A 25,675-nucleotide genomic window follows, 5' to 3' on the forward strand; every position below is an offset into this window, starting at 1 on the left:
TGCACGCAGTGGCGGGGAACCGTGTGCCACCCCACATCCCTGGGCGAGTCTCCTGCGGCTCCATCCCTTGACCTGACCTGCCCTGAACCTGAGGCCCCATTCACCCCAGCACCTGCCTCTGTCCCTGCCCCAATCCCTCCTTTAACATGGGCACCTCAATCTCCCCCCACTTTCCTCTCTCCCCACCCCTCCCCTTCCACAGACTTACCAGCACGGCGCTGTCTGTGTCTCTCTTTCTCTTTCTGTGTGTGTGCATGCGTGTGTGTGCGTGTGTGTGCGTGCGTGTGTGTGCGTGCGTGTGTGTATGCACCTGCCCCTCACTCCCAAGCCACAGTCCAGCCCTGCTGCTGCTCCTCACTCCTGACGCATACTACCCTGCATCCTGCCAGGGCTTGTGGGGACCCCTGCTCCCTAGCTCCAAACCCCACATCCACAGCCTCCAACGCTTTCACAAATCCCCCCCAGCACACACACATCACCCCCAACTATACAAAGTACCTGCATAATTTTGAATTTTTCTGCACATAATTTTCAGTTTTTAGGGATGTAATTAAAATTGTGATTAATTGCGACTAATTTTTTTAATTGCACAACTGAGATCAGTTTTTTTAGTTGTTTGACAGCCGTACCACATGTGTTTTATTCTCTGTTATACTGCAGCTACTGCTATGTTTACAAGAAGATTAAATGTGACTGGAAGGACTGGGAGCAAAAGTGTGTGACCCCGCTAGGATTGCTATGAGCCACAGCATTCATGCCCACATGGATAAGGAGCACAGGGCAGTGGTTGGAGGGCGAGATAAGCTTTGGGACCCTCTCAATTACATCCCAGATATGCCCCTTGGGAGGCAGCAGACCTCCTGGGCTGAGTGGTCGAGGCAGCAGATTGCTCTCTCTGTTTCCCTCAGGAGGGAGTCTCCCGCAACGACCACTTGGCATTTCATCTTGTGGGTGGTAGCTGGTCGCAATTCTCCCTCACTTGCAGGAGCTGGCAGCTCTGCAGGCTCCACTGGTACTGCAAGAGGTTTGTACCTGTTGCAGAGATCCGGGGGGAGAAGGGGACCCTGGTGCAGCAAGCCTTGAGGCCGCGGATGATCTTTGTCCAATCCCCTGGCTGGACAGTGTGGGAGATCCTCATGTCCTCCCTTGTCCTGGCAGGTGACCTAGCTCTGTCCTCTTCTTTCTTTGTGTGAAGGGCCTGGCAATAGGAGTTGATCTCCTGTTTGCCAACCCTGATGGCATGCACCCTCTGCACTGCAGTCTGGAGCTCCACTATCTAGCACTCCAGAGACTCCAATGTGGAGCAAACCTCACAGGGGGAGATGGCAGTGCTCCTGGTCCCATGTGCCTGGAGTTGTGCCGGGCATCCCCCACAGCTGAGAATCAGGGACTCTGTCTGAGTGGAGCCTGGAACCATTGGTTCTGTCTGGGCGGAGGCCTCAGAAGTTTTGGGGGGCGGGCGAGGGTCCCAGACTTGGAGGAGATCCTCAGGGTGCGGTCCATACTCTTATTAATTATCACAGGAGCAGGGGGACAGTTGCTCTTCCGTTAGAGTCCATATAGTTTATGGAGGCTGTAACCAGTTTATCATAGATTTCAGCATATCAAAACTGGGCAATACAAAAGAAAAACGGGGGTTCTGAATATGCATAATTCAATCAAGACAAAGACTCTGTCTTGCAGTATTTTACGTAAGACTGTAAATTAATTGTTATTTAGGCTTCAGTTTGCAATAAAGCTTTCCTGCTAAGATAAACTTACTAGCCCACAGCATACATTTATGCTTGCCAGAATCATTACCACTCCCTTTTGGCAGACTAAAACTGACACACGCTACATCTGGGATCATTTTCTGTAGTTCAGTGATTTACGGGAAGGAACTTTATTGCCTGGGACTTACTGGTCTTAGTGTCACGTGTGGTTTCTATTATACATTGCGGCAACACATCTTTGGATGCTTGCCACTTCTAGAGAGATTGTGAGGCAGCCTGCAGGTGACTGCAGAGCCGATCAGGCAGTCACATGGCAGCCAGGAGGATGCCTGATTTTATATACTATAAAAATAATAATGATATGATAAAAGAAGAAGAGGGAGGAAAGAAGAAAAGGTAGAAAAGAGAAAGCATCCCCCAAAGGGGGCAAATACTGCAAAAGGGGCTTTTTGCCACGTGGAGGGGCTTCACATGGGGGGGGAGGGCAGACAAAAAATGGTTTCTTGCTGCCACCTAATTCTTCCCTGCCACGACTTGAGGGATTATTCTTTTGGGGAGGTGATGTGTCTTCACGAGTCTTGTTATGGTGCAAGGCATCTTCCAAGTGGGGCTCCAACCTCCCCAGCCATACACCTACCCGTTGTTAGCACGGTACCAGACATAATTTGGAACATATGCGTGTGGTCAGCTGGCTGTCTTCTCCAAGTCAAGGCCAGTTACCGTTCTTCTTCTGGACAGTTACCTCTGGCATGAAAAGGAGTCTTTAAACTGTCCAGAACTCAAACCTGGACTTGTTTGCCCAGTCTGATAGATCAAACCAATCCTATCCCTCTTCCTGTCTTCTATTCCTCTGTTTTCTGGGGCTGGATGCCTGGGATCCAGTTGCCCTGTAAGGCTTCCTTAACTCAGCAGGATAAAGACAAAAACTGCCGCGGAGAAATCCTCCCCTTTTTAGGGAGCAGAGAATAAAACACAAAAACCCCAAACTCAGTACTTCTACTGCTGTTACCCCACAGGTGCGCGTTCTTTAAGCCCAAATCCCTCTTTAGCTGGCTAGGCTTCACTCCCAGGCTCCACTAATTGCCCTCATTAATGCAAGAAAATACTCCTGGGGCTATGTAGTTTCCTGATCCACATTGCCCATGAGCCTCAAAAGAAGAAAAAAAATCTCTCCTGTATATTCAGATTTCCCTCTGCAGTTCGCAAGCTGCATGTTGGACAGTTGTCTCTGCAGAATGCCAGTAGCCCAGTTATGGATTTATATAAAACCGAACTGTCCTCAGAGACCCTGCCTGCATGAAGTAGTATGTTCTTTATCGGGATCTTGCATTTGGTTTCATACACCTGCAGTAGGTTTCATTATTGAGAGTAAAAATAGGAACAAGTTTGCCTACTTGATTAATAGAGCCAAATTCCCCAGTGACACTACTTGGCTAAAATAAACATTAATAATACTAGAAACTTAATAAATCCTGATGGGTTGCAGGTAGGGAGTGTTTATGTCAAAGGGAGACTTTGCTGCTAGTGGCAATATCAGTCTTGACTTCCTTATTCTATTTAACAGATTGCATTTTGTGTATTGTTTCACTTATGCTTTACTGCCCCACTTGGAAGACTCTGAGGACTTGAGTCTGAATACTATACAGCTCTTGACTTCAGAAGAGAGTCTAACTGTTACTGAATTGGTTTTGTAGGGATCTAAAGTTTAGAGGAAGAACTCTTAAAAAAATTGAGAGCAATCTCTGTATTTGAAGTAAAGATCTGCAGATTTGTATCACGTGTGTATGCATTACAGTAGACACCAAAAAAGCTTATGGGATATGTAGGTAAGTTTGTGGTCGTCTTAGAGAATCCAGGTGAATTTACCTAATGTAGTGCTTAGAGCACAAGTGAATCTGGAGCCTGCTAATTAATTAAAATCTGCATGGATATCATCATTGTCTCACTTTGTCTTGATTTGTAGGCCTTGTTGTAATAGATCAACGCAAAATAAACCACTGATACAATTGAACTCTGGAAGTTACACCTAGGAGCAGTCAAGTCTGCTGCTTGTAATTTAAAGAGCTGGGCCTCCCGTCAATATTAGTTCAAGTCTTTCAAAATTAATGTGGTTGGAAGTGTTATTGTAGTTGTTAGAAGACTAGCGTCAGATCCTGGAGCCCCTGAAATCAACAGGAGTTGGTCATTAATGCTGACGGAGATCAAGACCACACCTCTGTTATCCGCCCAATAACTGCAAGTTACTTCCCTAGATAATGCTTCTGTTTACCAGTTTATACAATGGAGTATTTATTCCTGACCTCACAAGTGTGCCGTGAGATTCTGATTCACAATGTGACATGCAATCCAGAGTTGAAAAGGTGCACAGATTGTTATAGTAGTGGCCAAAATCCTACAACCATTTGTGCTTACACAAGCAAAATCCTCCTAGTCTTCAGTCAAAGCTTTGCTAGATTAAAATTAAAGAATATTACTAGGGGTCCTCCAAAGTTGAATGGCTGCTGGCTGATTTCACAGGCAGATGCCTAGGCTGGCAGCCATTTTTGTAGACCGAGTATGGCAGGGCTCCCCACACCTCTGATTAGCCAAGGGGCTCTGCCTCTTGCCGCTGATTGGCTATGAAGGCTGCCTGATTTATGGTCCCGCCCCTCACCTCTGGTCACCTGTGGGGGTTGTCCATCATGTGGCCCCACCACTTGCCGCCAGTTGGTGGACAGCCCTCACAGACAATCAGTGGTGAGGGGCAGCAGCCCTCTGGCCTTGCCAGCAACCCACCCCTTCCCTTCCTCCCCATCCCTTCCCCTTTGCCGAGGGAGAGGCATAGACCCTTGCATTGCTCTGTTGCAGTAGCACATTTGGTCTTAGCATCTCCTTTGATTAATGCGATTTCTCTGATTGAAACAATGCTATTAGGTTACTTGTGAACTACAGTTATTTATGTCTTAATAAATGCAAGGCTTGGTTTTAGAAAAAAACAGGAAAGGAAAGATGTCAAGTTATAGAAAAGGAGAAATAAAAAAAGGGGGTTTAGGTAATGAACAGAATTCATGGAGTTACCTATTTTCTGTGACTTAAGCTCAGTACTTTCAAGCTAGAGTCTTGTTAGTCATGTTAGGTCCTGCTGAACAACCTTCCTTCTTTGGTTACTTTTGCTTTTCCCTGTGCCCCTTTGGACTTAGAAGCACAAGTGCCAAAATCCTCTAAGGAAAAATAGTACAGAGGGGAAGAGTTCATCCCATTCAACTCAGTTGAGCTGCACCAGTGTTGAATGTGACCCACGGTGTATGTGGTCTGTTCAGATTCAAGACTTATCAGAAATATTCTTACAAGGCTCCCAGTCCAAGTTGGCCAACTTCCAAAAGGTAGTTCTGGGGGAGGTTTATGTAGAAGTCATTGGTGGGGAGAGAGTGATACCATGGTTTGGTGGAGGAAATGGGAGTGTTCAGCTACTGCTTGGTGGAAGGTTTGAGATTGTGCCAGAAGACCTCCAAATTGATTGCAGCCTAGAGACATCTTGCTCACTGCCAAGTCTAATGTGAAGGGAAGAGCCACTCTACTTAAAAGACTTATAAGCAAGCTGCCTTTAACGAGAGGACAACCATCAGGGGAGTTGGTGTTGGACTTGATGTTGGTGAGAAATGGCAGGAACATTATTCCTTGGGGATAGATGCATTTACTTCTCTGTGGACTGACACCTTTGAGGCAGAACCTTTGTAGGTTTTATCTGGGGTTGTGGGTCAACTTATTTTTCAGTTTTATTAGCAGTTCTGACAAATAAGACAAAAATATTTTGAGTAAAGAAGAAATGAGAAGTTTCACAACGTTGAAGAAAAAGAACTCAGATGAAATATTTTGCTTAGCTTTCAGATGGCTTTGACTTTATTTTTATAATAAAATCAAGGGGAGGTTGCATAAACAAGTCAAACTTTGCAGACATCTGTTGAACAAGAGAACCTGGATGAGAGGTTGCTCAGTGAGGGGAACGACCCATAAGGGTGACTGCAAGGATAAGGCAGAGAGAGAGACACAGGGTAGAGGAGAGATGAAGCTGAGGGACAGGAAGAAGAGAGGAGAAGCTAGTCCAGTAGAAAAGTGGACATGGCCAGAGGCCAGAGCCTGAAACAAAGAATGAGTATGATAGACAGAGGGCTGCCTGAGAGAAAAGAAAATGAAATGATTCACAGGCAGAAGAAACAAAAGGTAGGAGACAATCTGAGATTCACACTAATCAATACCAAGAAAAGGCAGGTCTATGTACTGGAGAGTCCTCAGCAGGAAAAAACAATCAAGAGATCTATCAGTAGACTGGATCCAGAGAATGGCAAGGTTGTGTGTTAGAGGCAAAGATGGGCAGTGTCAATCTGGGCTAAGGAGGACTTTGATTGTCACGTCCGAGGACTGGTGCACCCTTGACCTGCGAGCCTGGGTCAGCACGACTGGCTGGACGCGAGTACGATATGGTAGTCGTACAGGTGGAAAAGTGAGAGAAGTCAGGGAGTTTAAATGCGTTTTGGTTAAAGATTTATTGTTACTTACACCACAGAAGAGTTGCGGCGTAGGAAGGAAGTCATGGTTACACAGTGAGAAAGGAGAAGTTCAGTTCAGCTTACAGATGCTTCTTCTTTGCACAGATCATAAAATGCTTGGTGCAGGTTTTCAGCAAAGCGTACAGGTAACTTTGGTTTAAAGACGTTCGTGAGCTCTTGGAGAGCGGACGAGTCGACAAAAATTCGAATACAACACCTGTAATTTTTCGCCGCAGGTGGGGAGGGGTCAGCGACTGGCCAGGCTGCTGACTGTGTCTCCTGGGTGTGTGTGGAGGTCTCCGCAGAAGGCAGAAATCTTTCCAAAATTAAAGGTTTTCAGGTGGCCAATCACAACACACCAGGCTTGAATAATTACAGGACTGCCAATTATGACTGTGAGCAGGCTTTGCGTGCTTTTTACTTCTGCTCAGGTTTCATGCAAGAATGACTGCGCATGTATTTTACATTTAAACTGGGGGAGGGCTGAATACAGAACTATGATGATGAAATATGTTATGTTAACCTTTTGACCTTTCTGCCATCGGCATCTGAAATCAAAGATTTTTCTTTGACATGATGAGTGCTGAGAGGGATCCACTGATCACCCCCCATGCTGGGGCTGTCATTCCTACTACACTAGGAGAACTACCCTGGACTGGGGAAGGCATTCAGAGAAGCAGAGGCAAAGGTGATTTTTCAGTGGACATCTAGTCTTTCTTCCAGTTCTGGAGAAAGAAGGAACGAGGCCACTTTTTTCTGAGAATTGTATAAGAGTAAAGATAACTTTAGGCATGCTCCAAAAACCAAATGAATGCTCTTGACTTAGTATTTAATTAAGAGGGTGGCAGAACATAGGGGCAAAGACGGCCTAGCTACTGGAACCGAGTGAATAGAAGTAGAAATTACTACAGTCAAGCAAAACTCAAAGAGCTCAGATCAGGAGGACTGACAATCTCTATCCAGAAGAGTCTCCATCTCCATCTGGCACATGAAACTTTGGGCCCAATATCAAGGATATTTTAATAGCTGAACAAATGGAGGTGAGATACTGTATGAGTGAAAATAGCAAGTATCGTTTCTATATTTAAAGAAGCTATGGGAAGAAGTGATCCATGCAACTATGGGGCTTGGTAATTTGACTTCAAAACTGTGCAAGGCTTTAGGAGAAATTTTGAAGGAAATGGTTATTAAAGATATGGAGATAAATGTTAAGTGAGATAAAATTAAAATGGTTTTACAAAAGATTTGGACCTTTTGGTTAGAGATAAAGTGAAAAACAACCAGCATTTCATTCTGGGTGTGTTTCCCAAAACTTCGCTGGTGATTAGAGGCATAGGGAGTGCAGGAGTACAATGCATAACAGCTCTTTGTTAGGCACAAAGCACCATCGAAATAGCTATGCTGCCTCGTTTCTGGGTTGTGTGTGTGTACAAAGCACCATCAAAATAACTATGCCACCTAATTTCTGAGTTGGACATGTATGGGCTGGAGTAGGTAATGAGCATGCAGATGTGCTCAAGAACAGACTTCCCCAGAGAAACATAAATGAGGTATAAAAATACTTTGAGCAGTCTGAACTCCCAGCACCTCACACAAAATGCTGAACCCATTGTAAGATAGTACTCCAAAGCTATAAAAGTGCTTGTTTTCTAAAGCCCTTCAGCAGAACCAATCCAGGGAACAAAGTACAAGAGATACTGTGACCCATAATAAGCTGAGCAGTATTAGTGGTTGACACCTTTAGCTGACTGATATTGTTTATAGCTGGATAATGTGGTATGGTATCTAATCTAGTTGTTTGTCTGGAAAATATTTGCTATTGCACAATATGGTACTTTAAGAGACTGGGAGGAAGGTGATGAGTAATTTTTTCCAAAGCAGTCCAGTGACTTAGGAGCCTTATGACCAGATTCTCAAAGGTTTTTAAGTGCCCAAGGATGAAAAGAGGTGTGATTATCAAAACTGCCTGCATGACTTGAAGCCTCAATCCTACTGAAATCAATGTGAATGAGCTGCCTATCCTGCTTGGGTATTCCTGGAAATTGCTGTAGACATATATCTGTACCTAAAGGAGCCTAAATACCATTGTAACACAGGCCTTAAAGCTCCTAAATCACTGAATTGCTTTTGAAAATTTTCCCACTGTCATCATTTGCCCTGCAGGGCATGGGGGCAACTAATCTGCTGCTGGGTTTAAAAGAGGACCTGAGGTCTCCCCAGGCATTTGGCCATTTTGTGGATGCTTTCAATATGACTGCAACATGAATGGATTCCCATTCTTGCAGACTCTACCATCTTCAGTTGCATTTGGTCCTATTGTTCAAGGCCAGTAGCTCTTGGTGTTTCTGAAAGTTCAGATAAGCACAAAGTTCAGATGAAACAGGCCACCATGTGGAAGCTTTGTAATGCTCTCCCAATATTTCATGTGTATCTGCTATCATAAACATGGTAACATGCAAGCCAAGTCCGAATGCATGGCTGTGCAGATGAATATTAGAGCCGGGTGAGGGTGGTGGGCGTTTGCAGAGATTTGTCCCTAAAATTTACCATTTCCCTTTTGCTTTTGCACCTCTTTCACCGTGGCCTGCCTGACCTGGCAGAGCTGTGCATGAGGTTAGGAACAGAACAGAGATTATTGCATTCCTTTATTAAGACTCTTCAACAGAACTGTGTGGAGGTCTGAAAGTAGCTAGCATGGGGCACCGCAAGTTTGGGTCGAGATACGTCTGTAGAGGTGGTGTGAGGTAGTTTGCATCTGAATACTGAACCAATTCATATTACAAAAATAAAGGATGAGAGAGGATGCCAAAGACGTTCAAAGAGCAAGTGAGCTGTGCTCAAGAAAGATACACAGTTTGCTATAGGGAATATCTTATCTTCAGAAATACAGATGGTGATGTAAGAACAAGTAGTAATGAAGAGCAAAGTGTACCATCAAAATATCAAGTACTCTGTTAGATGATATGCTTAAGGGTATGTACAGACGTGCTCCATGAACCTTTTCTAGTGCTGTAATTTAGAGCACCTTTTTATAGCACTATAAAAAGTTACAACACACTGCAGAAGTGCAGTGTTGGCATGGAGGAGGGGGTGCTTCTGAGCCTCCCTGCGCTTTCCAGGCTAGGAGGCAGGGAGCGCTCTGTAGCGTCCTGGGGCTTCTCCACCGGTCAGAAATTGAGCTGGAGCAAAAGTTCAGCCTGTAATTAAAACAAAGACCTGGGATTCAAGCTGTCTCTCTCCTTATCTCTTAATGCTCGCTGGCTTCATTGGGCATGTGTAGACGAAAGTGTCAGTCGTTGTTTTCATATAAGCCTCATTCTTAATAGGGAAAGTCCTGACACTGAAGCTTCATCAACTTTATTTCATACTTCTTTTGTTCTTTGTGGTTTTTTCTTTTTTGTCTAGAGTGTGCGGGCAGGCCTTGCAGGCCATGAGCCCAGGCCTTGTCCTCGAGGCCCAGTTCCTTGGACCAACCTGTACATGATTTCTACTGCCCCGTATTTGTCAGCCTCCCCGGAATAAAGGTCTTTTAAAAGTCAGAAGTCTTTCTTTCTTTCTTTCCGTCTGTCTGTCTATTACCAATAAACTGAAATTGAATTTCAACCTTATTAGGAGACATTGTTTTGATGTAGACTGATGCCAACCCCATCCCAGTACCATAGGCTAATCAGTATCACAAGACAAAAATCATTAAAGATTTCTTTTAAAATGGCAGTATAGCTGAGTAGTAAAACTTCACACACAATTTTCATTGTCTGGCACTGGACTCAATTACATTTTTAGGTAAGAGGCTTGTGTTTGAGCAACATCTTCCACAAGGGCAACGCTGTGAAATTGAGAGAGAATATTTGGAGCCTAATTTTTCACTGCAAGATGCAGTTTGTTCCACCACAGTCAATCGGAGTCTCTTGTGTTCTTCTGCGGGAGGAGAATAAATACTTACAGTTCTGTTTCTGTTATTGCAAAGACTAAAAAGTCCATTGCAATTTTGTGTGCTCATTTATAAAAAGGAAGCAATGCTCCCTTTTGTGGTCTAAATGGACAAAGACAAGGATTTAATCACTTGGCACATCACATTTAAGCCCACTCAGAAGAAAAATAAACATGCAGGCTTGTTTATGAGCGTCCAGGAAACGATTAGCTGGCTTAAAATATCTTTGATTTATTACTCCCTGATGCGTTGTAAGAGCTTGATCAAGGAAATTAGATAAACATACTGTCAAAATAAAAATATGTCCACATTTTTTCAAATAAACCTTAAAAATGTGGATAGCCTTTCCTTCCACATTTACTTCAGTTTTTATTTAAAAGTAATTAAATGACCTTTACATTTGAAAACAAAATGTATCATTTAGGTTAAACAAAGCTTTGTTTGAAATGACACAATTTTTTCCCCCCATCACTTTCTGAACTACAAGCAAACTGAATACATCAGCCACTGGCCGGCACGCCTCTAACATGTTCAGGCTATTACCCCCATCTAGCCTGCAAGGCATGTGCTTGGGGCTTGCCATCAGTGGTGTATGTATTGTGTTCTGCTTCGTCAGAAAAAAATATAAATGCCACATACCATATTTTCTCTCATACATCACACTTTCAAAAAAATCAATGGCTAGAAATTGAGGTGTAATTACGTGAGAGAAAATAGGGTAACAGCAGTCTCTGCTGCTTTCCAAGGAAAATGCAAGTCAAGTCTGTGTGCAGTCCACAGGGAACAGAACAGTGAGCAGGCTCAGGTCCCTAGCTGCTGCTACTCGGGTACTTACTACAAAGAAAAATCTTTTTTTCTTCATTCTGCCTTTAAAAAAACCAAGGTGTGTGTATCTTATTCCAGGGCACACCGTATGTGAGAAAATATAGCAATTAGCCAATTGGAAAGCAGGTGATGGAGCTGATAGGAGTATTGTAGATGTCTTGCTATCCAAGCACCATTATTGATGTCTGTCATCAACAGTATGTAAAGGGCACATTGTATAGGAGAATATCTGCCTAGCGGGTGCATCTACACCATGAATAAGCTGTAGTTACTGTGCATTAAGTTTAGTACTTGCATAACCAGGTACTAAATCAGTGCTCAGTAACTGGTGCTACTGTGCAGTAGCCCGGCGCATGGGTGCGAAGCGGCTAGCATTTGCTTCGGATTCAGCTGATTCAGGGGACAGTGATTCGAATCGCTATCCTGAATTGATCTGGCCAGATCTGATTCAGAGATTCAGCTCCTCCAAATCAGCCAGGCCCATCCCCTGCCCGCTCTCCCAGCCTGGCAATGGCTGTCCCGCGTGCCCCAGCTCTTTGAAAAAACAAAAAGGCCCAGCACAGTGGCTGCTGCTGGGCCAGGAGGTGAACCCTGCTGCCCCACACTGCTCCCCACTGCATGGGGGGCTCTGCATGAACCCCCTGACGCCCCACCCCTGCTGTCCCAGCCGCCCCATGGCTGCCCTGCCTACTAAAGCTCCGGCCCTTTAAGAAAAAAAAAACTGAGAAAAACTCCACACACACTGATCCTGCCTGTGGTGTGTAATCCCCCCTGCCCTGTGCCACGTGGGGGGCTCTTTCACAAGCCCCCTGAAGCCCTGAGGCTGCTGCAGGAGGTGAGGACTGTCCGAATCATCTTTTCCAAAGATTTGGAGAGCTTTGAATTGATTTGGACCCTTTAACTGGTCCCCTAATTCGATTCAGATTCGGAGATTCAGCCACCAAATCAGGCTGAATCTCTTCTGAATCAAATCACTGCCTGAAGCTTTGCACACCCCTACTAGCTATGTAGCATCTTAATACTACTACGCGGTAGCATATTAACATGGGTTTTGCCTGGCACAGTGTTATTAGGCTACTGCATAGTTAGTGTCTCATGTAGACACACCCAGAGCTACCTAATCTGGCTTGCAAACATTTGCATCCGGCATGATAAGAAAATAGTTGCAGAGCCCTGAAGGCTGTACTCAATATTGTTGTGATGGGGCAGTGTGGTGAGGCATGGTTCAGGGGGTATCCTGTTTCTTACTAAAGGAACATAAGCTAAGATGAAAGAGGCAGGAATGACTTCCTAACCATTGTAGTTTGTTTCTAAACAGAGCACTGATTCCTGCTGTTTGGATTTAACACTACATAACAGCTCTTATGTGCCTTTGGCCTGTGGATCACTGAGCAAGTGCCCATTGGACCCAGCATACAAAACATCCTGATGGGATCACTCCCTGTAACATCATTGTGGTTTCTGTTCCTGTCTCTGCAGATTTTCTCTCCTTTGTCAAGTGAGTACCTCTATTTGATCCTTTCAGAGTAGTTTTTAAGATCTTTTAATGCTGGAATGGGAAAGCTGAGCAATGCCCAGTTAAAGCTAGAAGCTCTGAGAATGGGAAACTACTAAAATCAGGGAAAGGAAGTGATGCAGTTTGACCAAAAACTTGCACTTCAGCATGGAGAGGCAGTAAATGACTCTGTAAGGACTATTTCACAGCCCTGTCAAACCAGCGTGGTTTGAATTCAGCAGGTGTATTAGATTTTAAGAAATCACAAGCTCCCATTTGTTGTCTGGAAGTGAGCAGCTCCACCCCAGAGGTCACAACTCCTTTCAGGGCAGCCAGAGGAAAGGTCTTGTTTCACACATCCGGTAGAGCTGCTGCCTAGGGCCCATAGGAATACTGAGGCTTGAATGAACTGCAATGACAGGTGACAGCACAACCAGCCACTAATCGGGAGGATTCTGTTCTCAGGTGTGTTTGCGGGGGTCTAGGTGTCTGTCAGTCACCTACCGCTAAAGGTGGGTTAGCCTTCAAGAGCTTTTGGAAAGGGAGGGCAATAAGAAAAGAAAATTTCATAAGAGATGAGATTGGCACCAGAGCTACAAACCTAATAAAAGAGACATTCCCTTTCAGTGCGCTCGCTGAATCCTTAGGTTCCCAATTCAAGCTGATGCTGCAGCAGCGCACAGAGCACTTTCTTACCTGCTGTGTTTCTAGCCCCTGCACTGGGATTTGCCAGCAAAAGAACAGGAGCTAAAACACCTTATAAAAGCTGCTAGTTGGCAGAGGTACTAACACCTAAGTCAGTGCTAAGGTTTGTCTTAAGTCTGTCATGTGCTTTAACGGTGAAATGTTTGGGACACGGAAGGGTAGATAATCATTATTTTTCATTTGTTTTCTCCCTTAGATGGTGTTAGCCATACCAGTTGGTTGTGCGGTCCCAATAATATTTTAAATGTGACAGTGACCTGGTGTGATCCACTCTGCCTAGATAAAACTTTCAGCAATGCTCTCAGAATCAACAATACAGCCAGAACATTTTTCAGTAATGATGCAAGCCTTTGTCTCAGTATTTATCAACAGGATGTCACTGTGCACATAAAAAACACAACACAGTTGGAAAAGAAAATCTACAGAATTTTGATCGCAGGAAGCAAACCGCCTGTAGAAAGGTATTTACAAGTGAAGTTTACAGGTAAGTGTCAGGTGGAAAATAGATTACACAGTGAAAGTATATTTTTGTGGGTTTAGACCAGAAAAGTGTGTGTGTGCAGGGGGGGAATTAAATAAGCAAACATTCGGACAAATCATTTACTAAAGCAGATATCAATATAAACTATTTCAGATAAATGCGGCTGTCAGGTACACTGGGCCTGAATTTAAAATACTGCAATGAGCAGTTATATGATAAAAATTGACTCTGATTAACAATCTGCACAATCACATTGAATTCAGTGGAATTGCAAGGGATATCAAACTTGCATGTTATAGATATAGTGCAAATGATATTGCTGCAGTTTAGTAAATGAGCCTTGTTGCAGTTTAGTAAATGAGCCTTGTTATAGGATAATAAAACTTAAAGGAAAAAATACTTGTTCGGTCATCTCATAGATTGTACTGGGTAGGCATGAGATGATTTTTTGTAGCTGGTAAGATTAGCCGATAGTGCAGACTGATATACCTGAAAAAAGTCAATGACGTTTCACTTATTTGCCCCAGCTGAGAAGCCGGCTGAATATGCCTTCCCCTTGTGTTCCCCATCACTTTTCTTGTAACAGTTTTCCATAATCTTAAGTGGTGTCACCATTAGTTTTTTTTTCATTGTAAATTTCCCTTGTTGCATGTCATACTCCTTCTTTAGACCCCTTTCTCCTACCAGAAACTATTTCTTCTCTTCATTTACAGTAACATTGGTCTAATATATTCCAACTAGTGCTATTGGCATCACACTTGAATGTCCCTAGAACCCACCAGTAACTGCTGACATTGGTGCTGTAGAATCCATCCTTGTTTAGAACAAAGCAGCAGTAGATGACAATGAGCTTCTTGGTGGGCCGCACGGAGACAAGGAGTTCAAAGGGAATGACTTGCATGCTATAGAGCTACAAAGATTTGTTCATAAGACAGGAACCCAAAGACTTAGAGGCCTGTAATACTGACCTCTGCTTGCATAGCAAACTCTACCTTCCCATCTCTGCCCCAATGAAAAGAATAAAGAAGAAACTCCCTTCTTCCACACTGGTTTGCCAAAATAAGCCTGCTAGTACAGTAGAGGCTTAGCAAACCAGAGTAATATGCACTGTATATTGACCTGATTCTGATCCTAGTCCCCCTTGCTTGCTTTTCATTAGCCCACAAAATACTTACAAATCAGGAAAAAATAATTATCAGCTCTTGAAAATCATCTTTTTATCGCTTGTTTCATAACATTTTCTTTTTGTCTGAGATATTTTTTCCCCCATTCAGTTTCTTGTTTCCTTCAAATCTAAAACAATGTTATGTGGACCAGTGGTCCCCAAACTAGTGATTACAGCCACAACTGGGTGTTGGCATTTACACATGGAATTATAAGCCCCATAGAACTTCATTTGCAGCAGCTGGGTTTAAACCAGAGATTGGGTCTCGCATCTAGAAGCAGGGTCACCCACCCAGGACTGGCATCAGGCTCATAAAGGCAACTCAATAATTTCAGTGCAAAGAAAATTGATTGTTCAATTGCTAGTTACTGGTTTAAAGCAGCCTGACTTTTCTTCCACCACAAAGCTGCAATTCTCATTGATTGCCACTGCTGTGTTTTGTAGCTTCTCCTGATCATACCAAGGATGACATCAGTACACAGAACATTACATGCCAAATAACCAACATGATTCCAGATGGCTTCTTCCCTACCTCACCTGAATACCAGACTCAGACATGTGGATGGGCAGTTACCACGGATGCCTATCACAACAATGCTGGTCAGTCACTCTCCATGTTTTTTTCCATAGGATACTAAAGACTTTTGACTTAACTGCAATGCTGCTCTCACATACACTGGTGCAAACAGACTAGTCTATGAGTTTCTGTCAGATTTACACTAGAGTAACTGAGAGCAGACTTTGGCTCAGAGAATTCATTTGATGACATTTACTGGACACTCAATAAAATCATACAGTGTTAAAATTGGAGAAGACACAGGAAATGGTGGGGTACAGATCTACATATGGTTTAGGGTTAGGGCAAGGTTTGAAGTTTGGGTTTAAGACTGAATCAGGGCTTAGGATGGTTTTGAATTCTGCTAAGAGTTGCCCTTGTGGTTCTTCAGCTTCAGCTGAACCACAGCCAATAAAGCATCCTTTCTGGCTTTGACTCTAACCCTAAACTTTGACTCTAACCTGTAAAACCAGGTTGAAGGCCAGGAATTTGCATTTATCATGTGGAAGTCAAATCCCTTGCTTGGACTATGCTGTGTGCTGTTTATGTGAGGGAGAGAGCATAGTCTAGTGGTTTGAGGGGAGGGGTGAAGACTTCTAAGTTTTATCCCCAGCTTCAGCCTTGACTTGACTCATCTCAGACAGGTCACTCATCACACCAGTCCTGAGATTCCTCATCTCTTAAATGCAGATAATGTCTGTCTTGCTAAAGGGAGTATTTTGACTCTCAGAGCTAGATCCCAGCTTACTTCATGCACCTAAGTGAATAGCCAACAGGGGGAGGAGGAAGAGCAAGACCAAGAAGGTGCATGGTTCAGTAAGATGGCTGCTCCCTTGGGTGGGAGGCAGCCCTGGGTTCTAGCCTGGACTCTTGCTCCCATTGTGTCAGAAGCTTCCACACAGCGCTGCTACCCTTTCTTTTTCTCCAGTGGCTATTAAATGCAAGTTGCAGTCAGTCATCTTCAAGAGAGGGACTGGAGAGGGGTTTGGATAATACCTGTGTCCTGGTGGCTAGAGCTCTGAGTTGGGAAGAAGTAGGTGCAGATTCAACCACCTAGAAACTGGGCCCTAAATCTTGGTCTCCTGCTCCATCTACAAGTGCCCTAAGCATTAGGCTATTGGGCTAAAATATGGGTGGCTCTCCTTGTCCTCCTCCATTTTACTTTCAGCAAATGCATGCACAGGTGTCAAAGTGGCAGTTATTTGGCTGTAGAAATACCATTTAGGTGCATAAAGGGAAATTGGATTCTTCCCATAATGTTTTCATGAGTTTAAGAGCACTAAATGAGGACTGGATAACAGTCAAGAATGAAAACATATTCTCAGGTTTCAAGAACAGAGTTTTCTTCTAACACTAGACCAGACTAAATTATTAGGCAAGGGGAGGTCTCCCCTTCACAACCATGACACTTGCTTTTATTGATTTATTTAGTGAGCATTACACCAGCTTAGATAGCTATTGGAACAGTGCAGAGGTGCACACAGGCTGGTCCCTAGCCCTCATAGCTGGGCCAGCATCTCAGTCTGTGCAGTCGAGAAGACAGGAAGACATAGTTTGTAGCCACCTTTGCCGCTATTTTGATCCCAAGTGCCACAGATGTGTTCAGGCACAACACAGCTGAAGTAACCTTATGGCTTCTCTATAGCATACTTGGTTACTAGGAATTGTATCCTGGTAATAGCTGAATGCCTGCCATGAAAAATTACTAATAAGAGTGAAACCACAGTAGACTTTATTCAGTCTTTAGTTCTCCCCCTCTCTAACTCCGTTTTTAGGATAAGACCACCGCGGTTTATGTTTATTGTGTGTAATCAGAGATAATATTTTTTTATTCTTTTTAAACTGGTGAGGGATGGGGAGGGGCACTCATGTTGCTGTCAAAGTTAAGAGTCATTTTTGTCATGGCCTGAACAATTTTAAATTAGGAACGGTGTATACGCCAGTTCATGCTTCCTCCTTTTTTTTATTAATATTGTCTGTGTTTAGCATCAGAAGTACCATGTCTGACTTTTACTTATAATGCAAGCATATGTTATGGTACTTCCATTTGATTCATTTAAATTGTTTTGTTTTTTCTAGTTCCAGAGAAGATTGTAGGCATAACTGAACCAGGACCCATGGTTGCTGTTGTGGTAGTAATCTTGGTAATTCTAGGTGGTGTGGTGTACAGCATTCGATGCTTCAAAAGACAGCCAGGTATAGTATGGTATTACATATTTGGCTTCTTATGAATATACATGTCTTCCTATCAACAGGGCTAAGAGAGTAGATCCAACTTCTTTTTTTGTGGGGGGGAAGGTAGGAAGGAAGGGGTCGAATCTTGGAATTCCTTAAACAAAGCCTCAGCATCCTTATTGAACAGTCAGTGGAACCAATGCTGTGACGGTAACATTCCCATTGTCACTCAGCATTTTGTCAGTACCTGAGCCGTCATGTAAAAGGTTTCAGGCAGAACTACCATTAATAAGGATGTTTTTTTTAAAATAATAAAATAATGATAATAATAATAATAAAACTTTCTAAGTGAAGTTTTTGTGTATTTAACGTGGAGCTACAGTGACGTGTATTCCCTGTGCCTTATAGAATGTGAAAAATGGCAAAACTTGAAATTTCTGAAAATTTGTTTCTTAAACAATGCAACTGGGTGTGAAGGAAGAAAAATAAGTAACTAACGCTATTTAGTGTCAGCATGCTCAAAGTGTTGTTAAACATCAGAAAAATCAATAGTAAAGGGATAGTTAGTCAATGACCAGTGTGGGTACTGTGACCCATTTGTTCAGACAAATCCAGATTTAGACCAATGTCCTTACCCTGGACCTTGACAGGCATAGCAATTTTCAGGACAATCCAGATAAGCACATGGGATTTAGAGCCCTTGGAAGACAAACTGATAATCAGGAAATCTTAATCGTAACAATAGCAGAGCTCATACTCTGCTGTAATCATAAAGGCTCCTTCAGTAAACGAAGGGACATTCTGGCTTTTCTCTACTAGTGTCCTCTAGAGTCTATAGGTTCAGGTGAAGACATTAGCATCAGTGGAAGTGGCTTATTACTCTCGCTGAGCTAAAGGGAAGGTTCTGCCATTAGTGAGGGCCCGCTAGCAGTCAAGGTGAAGAATTTGCAGTTACGGTGTGTTTAAAACAGTGGATGGGCAATGCCTGATGGATATAGCAGAAAAGCACAGGTTCCCTGCCTCACCTGCACTGAGGGATTTGCAATTTACTTCTGTAGTTAAGGGAAGCTGCACTGTACAGTTTTTCCTGTGCTAAAGGACCTGCTGAAAGGTGCTGCCATATCCACTGATGAATATGAGACAGAGCTTTCAGGTCAGAAATAGGTGTAATAATGAAGAAGCCAGTGCAGAAACAGCACTGCCATCATTCAAGATTCGACACCAGGCCTGATCTACACATATTGTATAGAAAACCAGGTGCCAGTTTGGCTATTCGAACGTGGGGTTTTGGGGGTGGGGTCACTGTGACGGGGAGCCAGAGGCTCCTTCACTTTAAGTGGAGAGTGCAGCAGGCTAAGCTTGCTGCGGGGGGCTGCGGCAGGGGCAGGCTGGCCATTAAGCAAAGGGGAAACCCCTGTGGGTGGCTAAGAGGTGGACTGACCAGAAAGGGTAGTGCTTAGAGGCATATCAACCCAGAGTCTGGAGCAAGGAGCACAATCTGACTCTGCATTCCCCAGGGAGAGGAGCTCCTGGAGGGGGTGGATGCAGCAAACAGGCTCACCCAAACTACCTGAGAGAGCTAGATGAGGCAGCTCAGTACCAAATCCAGCTTGTGGTGTGGTAATGACCTAGAGTGGGGAGATTTTTAGTTGGAAGCAGTTGCTTAAATTTATGTTATGTTTAATACCGAGGGACCAAGAAGTGGCTATAGGTGTGATATGGAGGACACAGAGGTACCTGAGGCACAAAGCGTAGAGTCCTGTGAGGGTCAAGGACCAAGATGAGCATCGTGAGAGCAGCCATGCCTGGGTCAGGAACCCCTTGGGCTTGACACCTTGAAAGCAGGGCCAAGGGCCCAGAGCCAAGAGGGTGAGATAGGACCAGGGGCCAGAGTCTGAGAAGGAGAGAGAGGACTGGGGCCCAGGAGCCAAGGTCCAAGGCAGTGGACTTGGGCTGAGGGCACAGCCAGAGAAAAGGGGCCAAAGCCAAGAAGGCAGAAGCTGAAACACAAGTTAGAGACTTGTGGGGCAAAGCACAGAGTTGGGGCTGGAGGCCTCCTCCAAAGTGATACCCAGTGACACCTCAGAGGCATGGCTTGGCCATAGGGAACGATGGAAACTACTGTTGTTGCCCCTAAGAAAGCTTGTGCCCCAAGGCATGGACAGGGCCAGGAGGGCCATGTTTAGCACCAGAGGGGTGCAACTGGTGTGAGCCAGGCACGGGGACAGTGGACAGCTGGGGCTGAGGCTTGCTTTGGAGCCCTGGTTCCTGAAGGCAGTCTCCTGAAGCATATAACAGACATACGGGCACAGTAGGCAAGGTAGAAAAGGGAGGGTACTCCAAGGAGCCACAGTGGAGCAGGAGCCACTAGGCCACCAGGGGTGTCACAGCTACCCCCAGGGGCCTGCTCTTGCTGTGTCTCTATTAGGAATAAAATGGGATGCAAGGAGAGGCAAGTCCAAGCGACAAATGTGAACTCAGTGTTTTTGAACAAGTTTTTGCTATTACTAATGCCACTCTCCTTTTATTCTTCTAGGGAGATTCCTGGGATGGATAGCGATTAAGCAGATGGTAAGTGTTAAGAAATTCATTTCTGAAATCTTCCTTCCTTTTGTTAGAATTAGTCCCATCTTTTCAATGCCTTGCCCAGTCAAATTATTAAGGTGAAATGGGGTTGCTAATTTCTGGGCCTTCTGACAAAAGAGGACTGACAATGCCCATTAAAATGAAGCATAGGGAATTCACATTTCCCACAGTCTTCGTGCTTTGTCAGGATGCTTAGTAGCGTACCTAGGGGTGTGCGAGTAGTATTACTAGGGGCGTGCAAGTGGGGTACCAACCCTGGGCACAGATTTAAAGGGAGTGCCAGGATAGCAGCTCCCAGAGAGTCTGTGTAGTGTGAGGGAAGACTCTCTAGTGAACTCTCCCCTGCCCTCTGCCCCCATGCTCTCCAGCAGCCAGGATCCCCACCCCTCCCCCGCAAGCCCAGCCACTCACACAGGGCTCCAAAATTTCTAGTTGCACCTCTGGCTTGAATCCTGAATCAAGTGCTGGTTCTGCGCTCTCACACTGGCTCCAAACCTTGCTATTAATAGGCAGGGCACCCGCACATCCTACAAACGCCCCGGTGTTGACCTGTGGCATCAGCCACTGCTGCAGTCCTAAGACTCCGCTCATCCATGCTTTTGATTTTGAGGCAGCTTTTGATTTTGTAGTACTCTGTACCTGTCCCTCTGCAACAGTCCCTTAATGCCATGAGCTCAGGCATTACCATCTCAGGTGTTAAATCTAGCACAAATCCTCCCAGTTGTCTGGAATACCAGGGATACCATCCAGCTTGGCATGACAGCTGAGATGCTGCTCTGGTCCATTCCTCAGTCTGTACTCGCTCTCTGTTCTGTGGAGGAAGGACTTCAGCCTCCACATCTCTGGCCCTGATTATTGTAAGAGCACAAAAAATGTGTGTGTTTAAATGAAGCTGCATTCCTGGTGGTCTCAGTGGTATCTTTCACCCTCAACTTTGCAGCAGCCTGAAGACGAGGAACAGAAAACCTGAAAAGTGATAGGGGAAAAAAAAAATCTTCAATTGGGAAAGGACTCCACCAGCACCAGAGGACTGGTAAAAGTACTTGAGGAAAGTCATCTTTACTACATCCTGAGCAGCCCAAATATATTGTTGAATTTTTGGTGAATGCACTGTAATACCCTTAGAAACACTTTTATTGAAGAAAAGCCCTAGTCATCATCATACAACTGCTTTGTGGCATACAGTATCTTTCTGGAGCTCTACAAGGCATCAGGTACCCTAGAGGCAGGATCCAGCTTCAGAACTATTCAACCTGTCCCAAAGCACATTTCCTGAACCTGCTGAACTCTTTTGTTCAGATCCTGCCTTTCATTACCTGCACGATCAGCCCATCCAGGAGCCTTTCTGGAATTGATGAAAACAAGGACAATTCAATGGCCATAACTTTGTAGAATATCCTGTTCCTTATTAAACACGGGCTTCTGGACTAAGTGTATATAAAGGGTATTGGGTTTTAACAAAATAATTACATGATCTTACAAATTCCACCTCAATCTCACATTTTTTCACTACAGTTTGTGGTATTTAAGATGAAAGCTAAAAAAACCCTTTTGATTCTAATGTGAAGTTTTTGCAGGCCAGGTTTTAGCTGAACAGCATTTGGAAGCAAATGTACCAATTTTCTCAGAATTGTTCAAGAAATCCTAGCTTAACCCAGGAATTGTGTGTTGAAAACCTGAGGCAGGTTGTTTCTGTTCATCATTTAAATCCCTAATAAATTGCAGTAATTACTATAACTGGGGCATCATCACCATAGTTCTCAGTCCTCTGGAACATACCCTAAAGGAAACCACTTTGTGCAGGAATTTTCAAATTATTTTGTTATTTAGAGAAAGATAAACATTGAAAAAGTTAATCTAAAATAGGGGTGGGCAATTATTTCGGCTGGTGGGTGATTTAAGTGAGTTTTGGTGACCTGTCAAGAGCTGCACGCATATAATGTTTCAGAAGATATCATTTAAAAAAATTATAAATAAAAAATCAGATCCTGAAAATCAAGCCTACTGTAACATGTTTAATTTTATTTCTAAAAATAATTTTTGATTCATGCTTTTATTGGTAGTGTATATAGAGGCAATTGGCTGGACATGTGGTAGCTGGCGCACATCCCTACCTCTGCTGCCACTTCCCTGTGCTATGTGCTGCCCAAAGTGACACAGCAGGGGCAGGAAGAGCCGATCAGCACCTGAGCGGCTACAGCAGGAGCAGCACTGCTAGGAAGCTGGGCCAGGGCTAGGGCTGGGGCTGGGGCTGGTGGGGCTCAGCCCCCCGTGGTGTACCTTGGGGGCAGCTGTGGGCCAGATACAACCAACTGGCAGGCTGCCTCCAGCCCATGGGCTATATTTTGTCCTTCCTGGATCTATGGATATAAGAAGCTTCGATGCATTGATTGTCCTGCTTTCTACTAAAACAAACAATTTTTAAGGGAATATCATTTCTTACAAAAGAGGCCATGATGTTTCTGTAACTGGAGACAGGTTGAAGTGCTATTGCATTCAGAGGCCAAGTGGTGACTTCTAAATGTGCTGGCAGACAACCTCATCATAGCGCTGTATTTCTGAGAGGCTACTCCAGAGTTCAACCAATGTAGGGTAAAGAAACGGGGCCTATCAATGCCAGATTAGAGCTACTGATAAATATAAACGTTTGGAATTCAGGTTTGAGTTGAACGAGGCCTCAGATATTCGGGTAGATATAGATGATACACAACTTGTAAGCAGAACTAAGCGAATATCATATTTACTCACCTAGCACACTCCTTTAAATAAGGCACAAAGTTATTTCCTTTTAAGCAAACTCTGCAGGATCAGTTTCCTTGTTTGGCATGCACTCTGATTTTCAATTGCTAATTTTTAAAGAAAAAGGTGACTGGTACATGAATAGTAAGGGAGATCATAATCAATATATGTTACTTTTTTCTTTTGATTAATATCCAAAAATATTGCAGTTTTCTTATCTTAGATTGTTTGTTGCAATTTTCATGTATTTAATTGTGCTTTTTAAAAAACTCAGTTAACTGGCGAGATCTTTGTGAATGAATGAGATTAAACAGTGCTGTTCATTAGTCTGTGATTGTTCAAACAAGCCACTTTTCTCCTCCATCTGATGCAAAGAAGCATTTCTGGTGCAGCAAAATGCACGTTGCATTCGTATTCACTACCAATGGACCTCTGTGACAAAACAAAGTTGTTTAGATGTTCACAGCAATTTGATACGAAAGGATTACAAAGCAACACCAATTCGAAGTCCCTTAAAATTCTAGATAAATTATTGTCTTCATTTCTTTTTCCACTTTGCTCATCCAACTGTGAACATGAGTCTGCAGTGTTTAGCAGGGAAGCCCATGAATTATAGGGGTGCCTGTGTGATTACCTTGCAGTTTTTAAGCCTTGTCATGGTCAAACCTGGGAGTGCAAAGACCTGTGACAAAACAAAACAAAATGAGACAAAAAAATAAGTTCAGAAATATAAAAAGCTTTCATGCTGACATTTGGTTCTTGAAACAGACAGAAGCTACTACCAATTCGCCGTTATTTTTTTTCCAAAGCGCTTTGTCCCACCTTTGTTAGCATCTGTATTGTTGCTAATCTGAGAAATCCTTTCCAAAGCTGTCAGTAGGTGTTGAATTTTGACAGTGTCTATGTGCTGTCAGACCTCAAAAGCTTCATAGAAAGTTGGTAATCTCCAGGTATCCATTTTGTTTTTTAGATATTCATTAAGGCAGGGGTTGGCAACCTTTTGCTGGCATGGGTCATTCCAACCCAACCCTGATCATAAGCCACAAATCTCTGTCCCCAGTGTGGCCAGCTGCCTGCGCTTACCCTCACTGAAGGTCCCCATCCCCTCTGCAGCAAGAGTAAGTGCTGATGCAGCAGAACAGCTGGCTCTACAGCTGGGCGAAGCACTGAGGGGATAGATGTCATGGCTATGGGCTTTTAATTTCCTTCGTGCCGGGCTGGATATTCTTGCAGGTGGGTGTGGGCAGGGGCAGAGGTACAGGGAGTGCGGGGTGTGGAAGAGTGGTTCTTGAATGATTTCCATTTTAGGCGAGCACTGATTGTATTTTCAGAAAGGGTTTTGTAGATCCCAGTAAAATTTAAAATATACATTGTATTTCACTTGGGTGCATAGATGTAGTACAGTAATTTCTTTTTCATGTTTAGAAAATGCTACAACAAATTCAAATACTGTGAAACAATAAACAGGGATCTTCAGTAGCAACCTCTGGTGTATATATGTCTGTTTTATACATAATAGTTTGACAGTGTCAGTGATGTACCATGTGGAGCATTTCAGATATTTTTGTGGTCAGATCACTGATATTGTTGGGGGATGTCTCACAAGGTCTCCAGTGGTTTAGGATTCAAATTGGACAAGTTTGAGAGTTTCATATTTAATAATTCCTGATCTGCATGTTGTGTATAAACAAACAAGTGGGATATTAGATCTCATTCATAGTATGGGCACTTAAGTCCTGGTATACACACGCTTACATGTGCGAGGAGCCAGTGAACAGGACACTCGATTATGGTCTCAAGTCCAGTTTTTACAGACATGAAGAGTTTCATCCAAGTGGATTGCCTCAAACTCAGGTGTTTATTTGCATATAAAGTAAGAGCATTTATTTTCTGATTTTGCCTCTTACCTAAGCTGTGCTCCTTGCATGTAACCACTGATTTCACAACACACATCTCAGGAAAATACAAAATTTCACAATGCGTGTTTTGGGCTAACTTGCTATACTGCATATGCTTATGTATCTTGTTGTAAATAAATTCCTCTATTCAATGAATTTTTTTTATGGGTAGAAAAATACCATGATGATGGCATCTTCCAAATAAACTCATTTGGTTGCTACTTTTTATTTTAGCAGTTTTCTTTGTTCCTTTTCTCCTCTTGATGCCTCCATAATTGTCCAGTGGGCTTCCATTTCTCAGGCAGCTCTGGTATAGGGGTGTGCGAAGTGGGCCCTATTCAATTCGCGTTTGGATTTGGCCTGAATCAGGGACAGTGATTCGATTAGTTGATTCAGATCGCTGTCCCTGATTCGATTTGCCTGAACCAGATCTGAAGATGTGATGCTGATTTGGAGAATCAGTGATTTGGCCATAGACACAGCTTTATATGTTTTTTCTCCATACCTTGAGGTAGCAGGCATGGCTCCTAAACGTAGCAATGCTGGGGCACATGGAGTGTCCCACAGGAGTGTGTGTGTGTGTGGGGGGGGGGGGGGACGACGGCCCTCCATGTGCTCAGCAGTGAACCCAGAAGTGGATTGGAAGTACTTCTGGGTCTGCTGGGGAGCATGCTGGGCAACCCCCCCGAGCCTCCCTAACACAGCGATTGGCCATGGGGCGACCCTCAGTGCCCCCCCGGTGCAGAAGGCACCAGTTACTGAGCTGGGGAGGGGTGGTGGGGGCCCCCCAGCACGCTTCCCAGCAGACCCAGAAGTAGACTGGAAGTGCTTCTGGTCCAGTTCTGGGTCTGCTGCAGAGTGCGCTAGGGACCCCTCTGCAC

At 44.0% G+C, this 25,675-nt stretch overlaps 1 protein-coding gene across 3 annotated transcripts in view; it reads left to right on the top strand.

Moving 5' to 3' along the window:
* The window catches only part of LOC149858873 (uncharacterized), a 69,415-nt gene extending 44,433 nt beyond the window's left edge, over positions 1–24,982 (top strand). For 2 of the 3 annotated variants that reach the window (XM_090061187.1, XM_090061186.1), the window contains exons 2-7: positions 12,313–12,492; positions 13,391–13,678; positions 15,285–15,440; positions 17,476–17,592; positions 20,108–20,142; positions 21,098–24,982. In XM_090061187.1, coding sequence (XP_089917313.1) covers positions 12,423–12,492; positions 13,391–13,678; positions 15,285–15,440; positions 17,476–17,592; positions 20,108–20,142; positions 21,098–21,127 — 696 coding nt within the window. In that variant the 5' untranslated portion in view covers positions 12,313–12,422 and the 3' untranslated portion in view covers positions 21,128–24,982. Of the gene's footprint in view, positions 1–5,225; positions 5,344–12,312; positions 12,493–13,390; positions 13,679–15,284; positions 15,441–17,475; positions 17,593–20,107; positions 20,143–21,097 lie in introns of those variants that run through there. The other variant, XM_090061188.1, reaches the window with a different exon arrangement.
* Positions 24,983–25,675: the final 693 nt, after the last annotated feature.

This window comes from Crocodylus siamensis, chromosome 8, assembly GCF_052110815.1.
Source record: "Crocodylus siamensis isolate JL-2025a chromosome 8, ASM5211081v1, whole genome shotgun sequence".
Classification (NCBI taxonomy): domain Eukaryota; kingdom Metazoa; phylum Chordata; order Crocodylia; family Crocodylidae; genus Crocodylus; species Crocodylus siamensis.